The following is a 14,945-nucleotide window of genomic DNA, read 5'->3' as shown; positions in this document are numbered from 1 at the left end:
CTTTGAATGATTAAAATTGGACGTTTGGTTTTGAAGTTGTGGTGAAATTGAAATGTTACGATTTCTGCTGCACGGCCCGGGACTGCAGGCAGAAGTGACACTTTTGCCGGGAGCAAGACTTAGTTAGCCGCTTTGCGGGCAGTCCTTTAGTTAGTTCTAATAGAGATATATTTAGTATCGGCTGTGCATCCGTGCGAAGCCGGGGCGGGTCGCTAGTATATATATATATATATAATATTTTTTCTAACGATTTCTGCAGGAATATATATGTAATAAATAATATAATAAAAAATAAAAAAATAAATATAAATAATAAATAATGCACCACATTCCTGCACAAATCGTCAGAAAATAATATTCTGACATTCTGGAGTAACATATGCTTCTTTTTCAAGAATTTCCCACGAGAGCAAAACCTCGCGCAGAAGCTATTCTTTTTAAAAGAGATTGTCAGTGTAGTCTACTCTTAGGCGATATTACCTGAAAAGCTGTAATTTAGAATATCTCAAATATTTTAACTCAAATATCTACAACAATTTGTTAATTAATTTCCAGATCAGCTCATATTTATCGTTGTCTAAATCCAAATTTAACTCTCAGACATCCAGTCCACAATATCCAATTAAACTGTCGCCGAAGTTCCCGTCATTCTTAAACTTAAGACTGAAAGCTCTGGTCATGAGGAGTGACAGCAGCTTAAAAGCTCTTAAGTATTTCTTAATGACTGAACCAGGGAACTTCGCAAAAAGAAGCGCTTTCTTGCAGGGAATGTTGGAAACGGGACGTGTAGTTGCAAGTTAAGGATAGTTTATTTATTAATGTATGCAAATGGCAATTAATAGTCATTTATTTATGAAGCGGGAGAGGTCTGTAAGGATCGTAGCAAGTGGAAAACGAAAGACTCTTCCTACCCCAATGGGAATCAGGCGTGATGGTATGTATGTTTGTATGTTATTTATGTTAAGTGTTAAGAATTTATAAATATACATACAGTCACTTCTATATCCCTTGCAGGGTAGACAGAGCCAACAGTCTTAAAAAACTGAAAGGTCACGTTCAGCTGTTTGGCTTAATGATAAAATACATACATACATACATACATATGATCACGTCTATATCCCTTGCGGGGTAGACAGAGCCAACAGTCTTGAAAAGACTGAATGGCCACGTTCAGCTATTTGGCTTAATGATAGAACCGAGATTCAAATAGTGACAGGTTGCTAGCCCATCGCCTAAAAGAGGAATCCTAAGTTTATAAGCCTATCCCTTAGTCGCCTTTTACGACATCCATGGGAAAGAGATGGAGTGGTCCTATTCTTTTTTGTAATAGTGCCGGGAACCACACGGCATGATAAAATTGAGAATTCAAATATAGTGACAGGTTGCTAGCCCATCGCGTAAAAGAGGAATCCCAAGAATATAAGCATATCTTGTAGTCGCCTTTTACCACATCTATGGGAAAAAATGGAATGATGCTATTCTTTTTTTTAATACTTATGCCGGGAACCACACTTCATAATTTTCTCAATTCTATCAGTACGCCAAACAGCTGGACGTTGCCCAGCAGTATTTTCAAGAAAAGGCTCTGTATACCTCGCAAAGGATACAGACGTGATTATATGCATGAATGCAGGAAATTTTCAAAGGTACACAAAATAAAATAAGGTATGTATGTCAAAAATAAATATTGCAATAAATCATTTCATTTAATATCATATTCTTCTACGTAGAAAATTGCGATAATACTGAAAATGTATTGCTGATGAACCCTTTTCATATTTACCGTGTTGTGGATGGTTTCCGCTGAAATTCAATTAAGACCCGGAGCCTTCAGCTATACGAGTATGACCCGTCCAATCAAATTAAATATTAAATTCTCGCAAACTATTCGCTCAAATTCCACAACATTCACCAACTTACCCCTTGCAAAATAGATTCTGACGAATCTTACATCCGTTTCAGAGTACGATGATTACTTTTACATACATACATATACATACATATAATCACGTCTTCATCCCTTGCGGGGTAGACAGAGCCTACAGTCTTGTAAAGACTGATAGGCCACGTTCAGCTATTTGGCTTTAAGATAGGATTGAGATTCAAATAGTGACAGGTTGCTAGCCCATCGCCTAAAAGAAGAATCTCAAGTTAATAAGCCTACCCCTTAGTCGCCTTTTACGACATCCATGGGCAAGAGATGGAGTGGTCCTATTCTTTTTGTATTGGTGCCGGGAACCACACGGCACTGCTTACTGATTAGTTTTATCGAGCGTTTTAATGGATGTTTTATACAGAGCCGGCAGTGTAAATTGTTTTAGGCGAATTATCGTTACGGATTTGTGTAAGAGGCGGCAGGCGCGCATGACCATCTGAAGGTACGCCATGAAACCCAGGGTAAATTACAATTTGCGTCTCCTAAAGCATGTCGCGCATGCATATTGGCGTATCAAAGGCATGTTTGGACTTGTCTCAAGTCATCGACGGAAGACAAAATTTACACTTTTTTGTCTAACCTAAAAGTTGAACCATAGATAATCGCTTATCGTAACTTATTGTGTTTCGCCACCTATTTACAAAGTTTGTACGATGTCTTTTTGCGTTATCACCTTTTCATAAAAGTTTTACAAATAATAAGTTATAAGAAATGATTATTATGACATAACACACATATCAAGAATATATCAAGAACCTTCAAATTTTAACTTAAAACATAAAAGGATGATAAAATAGAATTATACGCTATGCTTATAGTTTAACCCGTCCCCTGCCGGAATGCTCAAAGTTACAGCCTTGTTTAGGGTCAAAAAGGGTTAACGGTCAGATTAGGTTGTTATTAATGAAGTTTGCATGTGTAGTCGACACTAGCCGGAGTCGAAACGCGTGAACTTGAACAACTAATGACATTAGTAATTATTAGCTTCTCGAGGATTTACGTTTGAAATTCAAAATTAATTTAATCATTTATTAGTTGGCCTTAGTGGCGCAGCGGCAGTGTGGTTGTCTGTGACACCGGTGGTCCCGGGTTCGAATCCCGGCCAGGGCGTGATGGGAAATGAACTTTCTCTGATTGGCATGGGTCTTGGATGTTTATTTATAAGTATATAAGTATTTATTATAAAATATAGTATCGTTGAGTTAGTATATCGTAACACAAGTTTTGAACTTACTTCGAGGCCAACTCAAACGGTGTAATATGACCCGTATATATTTATTTATATTTAACATTTTTCGGAACATGAGAGAAGAATACATTTAGATGAGCGACTCTTTCTTTCATTATAATTTCAATCAATTTAGTAATTTTTCGTTAACATGATTTCGATATGAGAAAATGTCAAAATTTGCTCTATGACCGTCGTTCGGTCTGCGAACGATTTCAACGATATAATTTTTCGTCATAAGGAGATCGGGCAACAGGCCTTACATCTGTATACCATTCGTCAATAAAAATTAATGATTCGACGATAAATAAACCTGTTCACTATATCCTCCAACTAGGTGCTCGTAGGTCAAATGAACATTGTACAATTGTTTCAAAGTCGTGAAAGACCGAGGCAAATAGAATAATAAACAACATACATACCGTCACGCCTGTTTCTCATTGGGGTAGGCAGAGACTATGGATTTCCACTTGCTACAATTCTTTCAGACATCTCCCGCTTCCTCTACACTCATTAATCTTTTCATGCATATTCGACGATTACGGGTACTCCTAACATCTCCCTTTTTCAAGAAATTCGAAATTTGGTCCTTGAAAGTTCGACAAGGTCGGCCCTGTCCTATTTTTACAGTCAGTCTCTGCCTTATAAATTCCTTTCGTAAGTCTATCCTCATCCATTCTCTCGACATGTCCAAACCGTCTCATCATACTAATACAACTAAGCGCTGTAATTCCTATAAGGATAATATTAATGGGATATTATATAAATTTAATCCATTCACTTAATCCTAATGGTATTCAAAGGACTTATGTCTACCTATTCGGATCAATACAATACATTAATTTACGTTATGTTCCAGTACATAATAAATGTGTTAATTAGTTTGTAATACTATTGTGAATTAACAGTTGATTGCATATAAATTAGTTAGGTATGTCACAATCTTGATTATAATTATGATATTTGTTTTGTACAGAGCAGAGCCATTTTTTTTAGAAATTCACCTATTGAATGGACGTAGTTGAATAATTTAATTCAAACGTAGGCTACAATTTTAGCAAATGAAGTTATGTGTCATAGTTGAGAGTAACTTTGAATGTAATTTCTGTACTGATAACTTGTGCTGAAGACTATTAAGAACGTTGCAACGACTTCGTAGCGGTTGCTACGACTTCGAAGCGGTTGCTACGACTTCGTAGCGGTTGCAACAACTTCGTAGCGGTTGCTACGTCAACGCTACGATGAATTTTAATATAGTGCAATTCGAAATAATATTTTGGCAAATTTTCAACTAAGAGTATCAAAAAAATAAAATAAAAATAAAATTACTGGCTGTTAGAGAACAAACGGAATTCTCCCAACACAACAACTCGGCTGAAGGTTGGTAAAGCCATACGTGGGGTAGTCACGTCCCTTAAAAATATAGATTACAATGGAAACAAAAAACATAATAATATGCTACCAAAAGGATCTAGTCTCCGCCTACCCCACCGGGAAAGTGGTATGATTTTATGTATGTATGCTACCAAAAATTGACGTCAATCTCATCTGCGGTATGCTTACGATCCCATTCTTAGCTTTCCAACATTCCATTATCAATTTCTAAACTATATTCGACAAAAATACTCGGCATCAGGTGGCCTCAGCCCCCAAAGTGCCGATATTACCTCATTTTTTCCATCAAATACCGACTTTAATATCCTGTATGAGCAGCGAACTTAATAAAGCGAAATTACACGCGCAGCTTACGAGAGCTTAGGCCGGGAGCTTCGGGAGGCACTCAAATTTACTGCCGGGACTATAAAAAGCTCCGCCGTGTTAGTGACGCGTAAAACGCGCGATACGTCGGCGCTGGCCAGGTGACAATATTTTATGGCGTTCGTAACTGCCGAATTGAAACTTCGTTTTGGTTCTACCCTATGTATGTACCTACGTACACTCGTCGCAAAATATTGTGAAACTTAAACATTTTATGTTGTGCTATGACAGTTGAACTAAACGTTGTTTGTTTCTTTTGTTATTGTAACATGTTGTGAGTGTAACTCTAAAGTGGATTAACTAAATTTGAATAACATTAAAAAAAAAATGAATGAAGGAGTTGATAAATAGAATTATCTGGAAGGTTGTACGGACGCTTGTGTTCAACAGTGGGACAATGGTTAGGTAAAAAAACATTCATTATTTATGTAAATTAGAAATTTTATTATTTCTAAGTTTTTATCACATGTTTATTAAAATAAAGTAAATTTAAAAAGCATAAATACATACATACATATGTATACATTGTAAAAAGCAAAAGGATATAAAACAAAGAAAAAAAAAATTGTAGTAAACAGTACTTTATTGTTGATTGATCATGGCAATTGTCAAGATATACTTCCTTCTTGTCGACAGCATCGCCCGCCCTCAGCCAGCTGATCTTCCTCATGGAGCCGCCTCCTCGGCTGCGGTTCTCCAACAGCTCCGGGGCCAGGGTCTCCTGCGTAGCCCACGGTTCCCCCCCTCCGACGATATCCTGGATGACGGAGGACGGCGCGCCGGTCACAGACGTGCCTGGATTGAGGTAACAATCTGGATTATTATCATACATACATATAGTCACGTCTATATCCCTTGCGGGGTAGACAGAGTCAACAGTCTTGAAAAGACTGAATGGCCACATTAAGCTATTTGGTCTAATGATAGAATTGAGATTGGATTATTATCACCTTATTTTAATCTGCACCATAATAGTAATTGGTTCACTCTGAGAAATAATTTTAACTTCTTTATATAAATTTCTTATGGGCCTCTTGTTGTGAAATCGAAAGATATGACAATTATTGAGTTATGTTAGTAATGACCCATAATAATGAATAATAATTTTGAATTTGGATTAGCCTCTGTATTGTGGAAATAAAGGAGTGTCTATGAGCAGAAAGTGGGTTAAATCCTAAGGCGGGTTGAAAAAAGGTTTTTGTTCCGAATGGCTGAGGTCTTCTATTTGTTATAAAACCTTTTTCTATTTCACACCTATCAGTATGAGATATAAATTATGTAAACACTAAACAATTTCAAATCTTTTATTTTATTAAATAAAGTGATAAAAATACATCATAACTTAATTGGTCCGCAGATGGAATCCATCGGTCATTCGTTTAGTCCAACAAAGCGGAAAAGAATGAATGAATGAACGGAACGGACCGGGTATGAGTGATGTGGTACTAATGATAGAGTTGCCCAGGCGAGATCACGATCGGTCAATCTTGCAGGCAGTTTTTGCTTCATTCGGTCAAACTTAATTGACCGACAAAGATGCGGATCATTGCGATATCAAACTATTGTTCTCTATATGACTTTTAATATGTGAGAGTGATTTGGGAAAATTTTATCACTGTGTGGTATCGAAGGATATTATAAATCAACTAGCTGTCCCGGCAAATGTTGATTTGCTATATAAATAATTTTTAAGTAATTTCTAGTTAAAAAAATTGTTAAGAGTGGACAACTCTTATTACTAAGAGGTACGAGTATGTATGAAAAAAAGATGTTGGCCGATTCTCAGACCTACTCAATATGTTCATAAAATTTCATGAAAATCTGTCAAGCCGTTCGGAGGAGTACGGGAACGATCGCTTTATCTCTTAGTCGCCTTTTACGACATCCATGGGAAAGAGATGGAGTGGTCCTATTCTTTTTGTATTGGAGCCGGGAACCACACGGCACAATAATACAAAAATATGGAAAAAAAATCAAGTATTCAGGAAGTATATTGACGCATGACTCAGTAACTATCATGAAACAAAACTACACGGTAGGTATCGAATGTGAATAATTTGCACATTCACAGCGTTGTTATTGCCAATTTACAATTTGGTTTCGTTGTTCAGGGTATTAAGAGTACTTTGATATGTCTGAAGTGTTTTTAACAATAGTTTATTTTATAACATTATTTTCCTGAATCCATACAAGAATTATTAAAAATATATAAATAATAATTTGTTGCAGCTTATGTGTTAAAGTAGATAATATAAAGAGTTTCTACTGACCTTGAATATAATAATTTAATATTCCCCTTTACCGTTCCCGGCCCTTAGAATACCACTCCATATCTTTCCCGTGGATATCATATAAGGCGACTAAGAGATAAGCTTATAAGTTTCAGATTCTTCTTGTAGACGATAGGCTAACAACCTGTCACTATTTGAATCTCAATTCCATCATTAAACCATTTAGCTGAACGACGTTCAGCTAAACGTTCAGTGAACGTAGACTATCAGTCTTTTTATCACTGTCTTATCTGCAAAGGCAATATAGGCGTGATTATATGTAGGTGGTTAGGCTAATAACGTGGTAAAAATTTCCAATAAAAAGTTTATTGCAAATTTGTTCTAACTGACAAACTATGAATTATAGTTAGTAATTTAGTTTTATGTTGTACGCTACGCAAAAACTTGACCACTGCAGACATTAATTCAAACAAGCCAATCCTACTAATATTAGAAATGCGAAAGTTTGTATGTCAGGATGTCAGTGTCGTTGTTTGTTACTCTTTCACGCAAAAACTGCTGAACCGATTTCAATGAAATTTGGTATGTAGTTAGTTGAAGACCCAGAATAACATAGAGGCTATTTTTTATCCCGGAGTTCCCGCGGTATTGATTCCACGGGGACGAAGTCGCGGGCGGCCTCTAGTATTAAAATAAAACAGAAACAGGTTAACTAATTAACGTTAACAACTTGTGTGCCATTAAACTCTAATGCGAAACGGCGGGATGTGCCCTCGGAGGACGATTTTTGGAGATTGCGCGGAGAGGTCACTTCGCGACGTCAAATAAAGTTTTTTTATTGTCTCTGTCTAAAGTTGTCCTCCGGGTTGTGTCTTTGACTATGACGTAGTGATGGGTAGCCGTGTAGTTCCCGGCACCAATACAAAAAAGAATAGGACCACTCCATCTTGTTCCCATGGATGTCGTAAAAGGCGACTGAGGGATAGGTTTATAAACTTGAGATTCTACTTTTAGGCGAAGGGCTAGCAATTTGTCACTATTTGAATCTCAATTCCATCATTAAGCCAAATAGCCCAATGTGGCCTATCAGTCTTTTCAAGACTGTTGGCTCTGTCTCCCCCGCAAGGAATAAAGACGTGAGTATATTTATGTATGTTTGTATTTAGATACACATTCTAAGATTGAGGCTAAGAAAAACGTATGTACTTTGATAAAATAGGCGACGTTCTGATGACAGGTTAAGTTAAGGACACAATTGTATCTAAATCAAGTCTCTTTTTCAACAAACACTTTATATTTATCGAAAAAAAATAGGCAATTACATCCGTCCCGCTCCCCCAACAAACACTATATACCTACCTAGGCATCTCCGGCGGGGCGTAGCACGTAGCCTTCTCATTTGTCTTCGTTATAGCTTCAGCCCGCCAATTATTATATGATATACGGCACACACTATCATACTTTAGATATATAGATGGCCCAGCTATAACAGGATTTAATCTGATGGTGAACTATTTGAACAGGTTCCAGGATGATATTTGGCAAAAATGTTGTAATAGATAGTGTAATTAATGTTTCTTTTACGGCCAAGACAGAGCGAACAGTTCAGTCGTGTGGTTTACAAGTTGATTTGAAATTCAAATAGTAATAGGTTGCTAGTTTATTAACTATGAGAATTCCAGGTTTACAAGCCTTTCCTTGTGGTAACATATATTGAATCATTGATAAAATACAAACCTTTTTTTGATTTTGCGTTCATATATCCAATACACAAAAAGAATAAAACCACTCCATCTCTTTCTCATGGATATCGTAAAAGGCGACTAAGGGATAGGATTACAAACTTGGGATTTTTTTTAAGGCGATGGGCGTGATGATAGAATTGAGATTGTTGCTAGTCACTATTTGAATGTCAATTCTATCATTAAGCCAAATAGCTGAACGTGGCCTATCAGTCTTTTCAAGACTCTTAGCTCTGTCTATACCATAAGGGATATAGACATGACCGTATGTATGTATGTATGTATAAGTTCCTTGTAGTATTAAAAATCTCACACTTTTCCACAAATACGTTTTCATACGCCCAACTACCTGATGTTGTCCTGGGGTGTCCCCCAGGATAGAATAACTCAGCGCAAATTAGCGAGGACACCCGGCCCCAAATAATGGGATAAGAGATTGAGAAAGAAGAAGACATTTCCTTTTTCCACATGGAGACGGTAATTTTAATACTTCTTCGATCTGCAAAACCGTATTAATGTTTTAACTTATAATAGAGTATAGGTACCTCCTTTTTGCGATGAGGGCTAAAATATACACTGCCAAAATCATACCAGTGTAATTGTCTAGAGCGGTTTTCGTAACGAAGACAAACGATAGTGTCGGCGCGGCAGCTTGCTTTGTGGAATCGTTGAAATACTGGGAATAATAATAAACTAAACCTACTTACTTATACTGCAGATATCAATAATCACGTCTATATCCCTTGCGGGGTAGCCAGAGCCAACAGTCTTGTAAAGACTGATAGGCCACGTTCAGCTATTTGGCTTTAAGATAGAATTGAGATTCAAATAGTGATAGGTTGCTAGCCCATCGCCGAAAAGAAGAATCCCAAGTTTATAAGCCTACACCTTAGTCGCCTTTTATGACATCCATTGGAGAGAGATGGAGATTTTGTTGTGCCATTTATCGAGGAACGCTTTAGGCTATATAATATTAGGTATACTGCAACTGTTAAAAGCGAAGAAATAAGGGAAAATGTGAAAAAAAAAACGAGAATAATTATTCATCCTTGCGTGTTTCAATGATGCCCAAAAAAACTATTCCACGCGGACGAAGTCGCGGGAACAGCAAGTGACTTATATTCTGTAGTCTGATAAATGTCTTTCAAATTCGATGGGCATATTAAAATGTTTGTCACGATTCACTTTGATCCGTATAAACAACATCAAAGCTACTAGAGATTTGCGTATTGATCATAACATTGTTACTACAAACTAATTGTTGTATCTGTAACGCAGTTCGAGGTAAGCCCCGAAGGATTAATTTCCAAATTAGATTAGCATTGAAACTAGGTCGGAATTCTATTAATATCCATAAGTTATTAAACATTGAGCTACTAGAAGAGAAAAAGGTTAAAATACTACAAATAAAATTTAAAGTTAAATTTAGAACCTTCAATTATTAATGACAAGCAACCCTTTCCGGCTTCGCACGGGTATTTCAGTAGGTGTATAACGTTGAAACTTTTCGTAAATAACCCATCTTTTTACTGTTTTAAATAAACGCAAAAAATAGGTATTGTGTGTAATCCTTAGAAGATAGATATATAACACCGCGTACTTTTTTGTAGATCTATTAAAGAGGTACAATTCCATCATACATTATTTTGTTATAACTCAAAAGGTTTTGGCAGCGTTCTTGAGTAAAGCTCCTGATCGGCTTAATTTTTTTCGACCTACATACATACATATGGTCACGTCTATATCCCTTACGGGGTAGACAGAGCCAACAGTCTTGAAAATATTGAATGGCCACGTTCAGCTATTTGGCTTAATGATAGAATGGAGAATATGACCTATTGAACTAATATCGTTGTTATATCGTCAGTTTGTACAAAACCTAAACTTATTATACACTTAAACCATCCTCAAGAGCTGCTCTATCTATTGTTGAACACCGCTTGAAAATCCGTTCCGTACTTTTCGAATTTATCGCGAACAGACAGACAGACAGAGGCGGCGGGGGACTTTGTTTTATAATATGTAGTGATGACGTGCTGTTGTTAAAGAGTCTTCTTCTTCTTCCGTCCATGGACCCGTTTTGTAGGGTCGGGTCTTTTCACTCCACTGAGCCAAAACTTTTGGTCTTGGGCTGTTTCTGGCAACTGGACTTGCTTGAGATCCTTTTGCTGTTGTTAAAAGAGTTAAAATTTATAATCAAAGCCTCTTAGCAAAACCACATTTAATCAATCTATTAATTTCGAAGCAGTGATATAACATATATATATATATATATATATACCAACGAAATAGACCAAGTAACGCCATGAAGGAACCTAGTTTCAGGCTATACTCATTAGAGTATGTACAAAATATAATATTGATGAATATGTATCCCTTTAGTACTTTAAAGTCTTTATTTATTTATTTGCGCACGTAAAATATAACTAACATACTGCTTTTAGTTTTCTATATTTGAAGCCATCATGCAGGGTAATCACAATGTTAAAAAAGAGAAAATTTTGTGAGTTATTTTGTTAATTTTACGCTTTCTGTTTATAAATAATTCACGAAATTCTAGGAATATATCCCACACAAGAACCGTTCACAATTTTCATTAGCGATCTGACAATTCGGGGCGTCGAGTCGCGCGAAATGGTAAATGATTGATAAATTGGATATGAGACTGCTAGACGGTGAAATTGTAGTCTTTTTTTTGTTTTTTACGGGACAAATTACACAGATTGAGTTAGCCTCGAAGTAAGTTCGAAACTTGTGTTACGAGATACTAACTCAACGATACTATATTTTATAATAAATACGTATATAGATAAACATCCAAGACCCAGGCCAATCAGCGAAAGTTAGTTTCTCATCATGCCCTGGCCGGGATTCGAACCTGGGACCTCCGGTGACACAGACTAGCGCACTACCGCTGCGCCACAGAGGCCGTCAAAAGTCTTTGAACACATACATATAGTCACATCTATATCCCTTGTGGGGTAGACAGAGCCAACAGTATTAACAAGACTGATTGGCCGCGTTCAGCTGTGTGGCTTAATAATAGAGTTGAGATTCAAATAGTGACAGGTTGCTAGCCCATCGCCTAAAAAAATAAGAATCCCATATTCATAAGTTTGTAAGCCTATCCCTTAGTCGCCTTTTACGACATCCATGGGAAAGAGATGGAGTGGTCCTATTCTTTTTTGGATTGGTGCCGGGAACCACACGGCACTTGATATTAAAAATGGACTGAAAATAACATCTGATACATCATAATGTGCCGTGCGATTCCCGGCACCAAAAGAAAAAGAAATCAGATCACTCCATCTCGTTCCCATGGTTGAAACTTTACGTACAACGAAAAACATTTTATCTAAATCCGCCTAGTGGTACCGGCAAACACTGAGGTAATTTTTTTTCTCCAAATTCTTATTTTTTCCATTAATGTTTATTCGCCATCAAAATACCTATTATGTTAGTAATTTTTGTCTCAAACATTAATTAAAAAAGGCTCGACTGGCTGTGCACAGGGGCGTGTTGGTCCCGACATTAATGTATGGGAGTGAAAGTTGGGTATGGCAAAAGAAGCATGAAAGCAGAATAAATGCAGTGGAAATGAGAGCGTTAAGGAGTATGATGGGTGTGAAATTGAGTGACAGGATAAGGAACAGCGTGATAAGGGAATGTTGTGATGTGAAAGAAGATGTAGTTACAGGAATAGAAAAGGGTATGTTAAGATGGTTCGGTCATGTGGAGAGGATGAATGAAAGCAGGTTGACTAAGCAGATATACAAGGAGAGTGTGGAGGGAAAGGTCGGAGTGGGAAGACCTAGACGAACGTATCTTGATCAAATTAAGGACGTCCTGGTAAAGGGTCAGGTCAAAAGTACTCGAAACCGCCGAGCTTGTATGAAGAGAGTTATGAATGTGGACGAAGCGAAAGAAGTATGCAGAGATCGTGGCAAGTGGAAAGAGGTAGTCTCTGCCTACCCCTCCGGGAAAGAGGCGTGATTTTATGTATGTATGTATGTATGTAACATTAATTACGTCAAATAAAAAAACATCTATTTTTATTTAAGTTTAAAAATGTAGCCGAAGTTCATGGCAGTGAAAGATAAAGAAAATTTACTACTAGCTTTGTGAATTGGTGTTTGTTAGTGCCTGAAGATTTTTAAGCGTCGAGAAAGTTCCAGACTTGTTACTGTAACACAATTTGAGACTTTTATTTGTTACGTTCATTCTTAAAATAAAAGTATTAAATTTACTCCTTTTACTATTACATTTTATTCATTCATATAATCACGTCGCTATCCCTTGTTGGGAAGACAGAGCCAGCCGTCTTGAAAGACTGATAGGTCACGTTCAGCTGTTAGGCTTAATGATAGAATTGAAATTCAAATAGTTACAGGTTGCTCACCCATCGTCTAAAAGAAGAGTCCTTAGTTTTTATTCCCATCCCTTAGTCGTCTTTTACGACATCCATGGGAAAGAGATGGAGTGGTCCTATTCTTTTTTATATTGGTGCCGGGAATCACACGGCACAATTACATTTAATAAAGTCGAAATTATGTACTTACTATTTATTTATTTATTTATGTACACAAAATTATATACAGGAGCATTTATTATAGTAATTCTAGTACAAAAGAAATCCCTTCCAGTAGACCCATGAGAGGAGAGATGAATTTTGGAGCGGTATGGCGCTATGTTAATGCTAATTAACTACAAATAATAATGAACGGTGCCATGAATTTCGTTTTTAAATAAACAAATTTCTGTAATAACCATATCTTAACAAAAAGAAAACACGTATTAATATAGATTAGTGTCCATCAAATCGACGAGATTATATAAATGCCGAGCTAAAGACGTAGGTCAAAAATATAAGTCGTCTTTTAAATTAATCCTCTTATCGAGGAGATGAGATGAACGAAATAGGCCCAAAATAAATTTCTCGCAATTTTAATTAGGTATTAAAATTGCGAGCGAAACTGCTGGGGCGGACAAAATTTTTCCCTAGCGTCTCGTGGGAATCGCATGGATGCAAATCTTTTGAAAGAGCACCTAGATGGCGGCGATGGTGTCCGCACCCCATCACGTCTCGTTCCCGGCGGGAGCGGTATGCGGTCTGCTGAAAGCCGCTTTGCGACGATGAATGTAAGAGGAGGAATGAAGGATAAGATTGAGGAGGTATGCCAGATGATGGATGAAAGACGTTTGGATGTGTTGTGCGTGAATGAAACGAAGCGGAAAGGATGCGACGCGACGCAGCACGGCCCTTACACGGCGTATTGGTCTGGAATTTCCAGTACCAGCCGAGGCTGTCAAGGGGTCGGTCTAATTCTTTCTGCACGAATGGCTGAGTGCGTGAATGAGTATGAGTGTGTCAGCCCTCGTCTTCTATGGATTAGGCTGAAAGTTGGAATCACTCGGATCTTCGTTCTAGGTGTTTATGCACCTTGGGATGTGGGTTCGAGGGGTACAACATCAGCAAAAAGCGAAAACGAGGAGTTCTGGAATAGTGTAAGAGAAGTATTGAAAGTTACCAAGCCAAATGAGAAGATTATTATGTTAGGTGATTTTAATGGATGGGTGGGTGTAAAGCGTGATGGATATGAAAAGGTGCTTGGTGCGTTTGGTGACGAAAAGGTGAATGATAATGGAAGAAGTGTATTAGAAATTTGTCTAGAGTGGGATCTTTTTGTGTCGAACTCAATGTTTCAACATAAAGAGATCCACACCTACACAAGAGTGGAAGGTATTTTAAAAAGTATGATAGACTTTGTGATTGTAGATGAAAGATTGAAGAACAAAGTGCTGGATACCCGTGCATATCGCGGTGCTGGCATTGACTCGGACCATTTACTGGTGATATCCCGGATAAGGGGTATCTTCAATCGCTGGCGGCACAGGGTAAGGGAGCAAACCAGCGCTTTGGAAAGAGTAAAAGTAGAAAATTTGCAAGATATGGATGTAGGTAAGAAGTATATTAATAGACTGAAGGATGAATTTGAAGATTTAGAGGAAATGAGCGATATTGAAGATGGATGGAAGGAATTTAAAGAAAG

The 14,945-nt window shown here is 37.3% G+C and overlaps 1 protein-coding gene across 1 annotated transcript in view; it reads left to right on the top strand.

Annotated features, from left to right (window-relative positions):
- LOC106136730 (cell adhesion molecule Dscam2) overlaps window positions 1–14,945 on the top strand; it is a 196,817-nt gene that overhangs the window by 108,883 nt on the left and 72,989 nt on the right. The window contains exon 3 of the mRNA XM_060949085.1: window positions 5,559–5,727. Within this exon, the coding sequence (XP_060805068.1) occupies window positions 5,559–5,727 (169 nt within the window). The remainder of the gene's footprint in view (window positions 1–5,558; window positions 5,728–14,945) is intronic.

Source organism: Amyelois transitella, chromosome 3 (assembly GCF_032362555.1).
Source record: "Amyelois transitella isolate CPQ chromosome 3, ilAmyTran1.1, whole genome shotgun sequence".
Lineage (NCBI taxonomy): Eukaryota > Metazoa > Arthropoda > Insecta > Lepidoptera > Pyralidae > Amyelois > Amyelois transitella.
The sequence above is the reverse complement of the archived record's forward strand: the minus strand, read 5'-3'. Positions and strand labels throughout refer to the sequence as shown.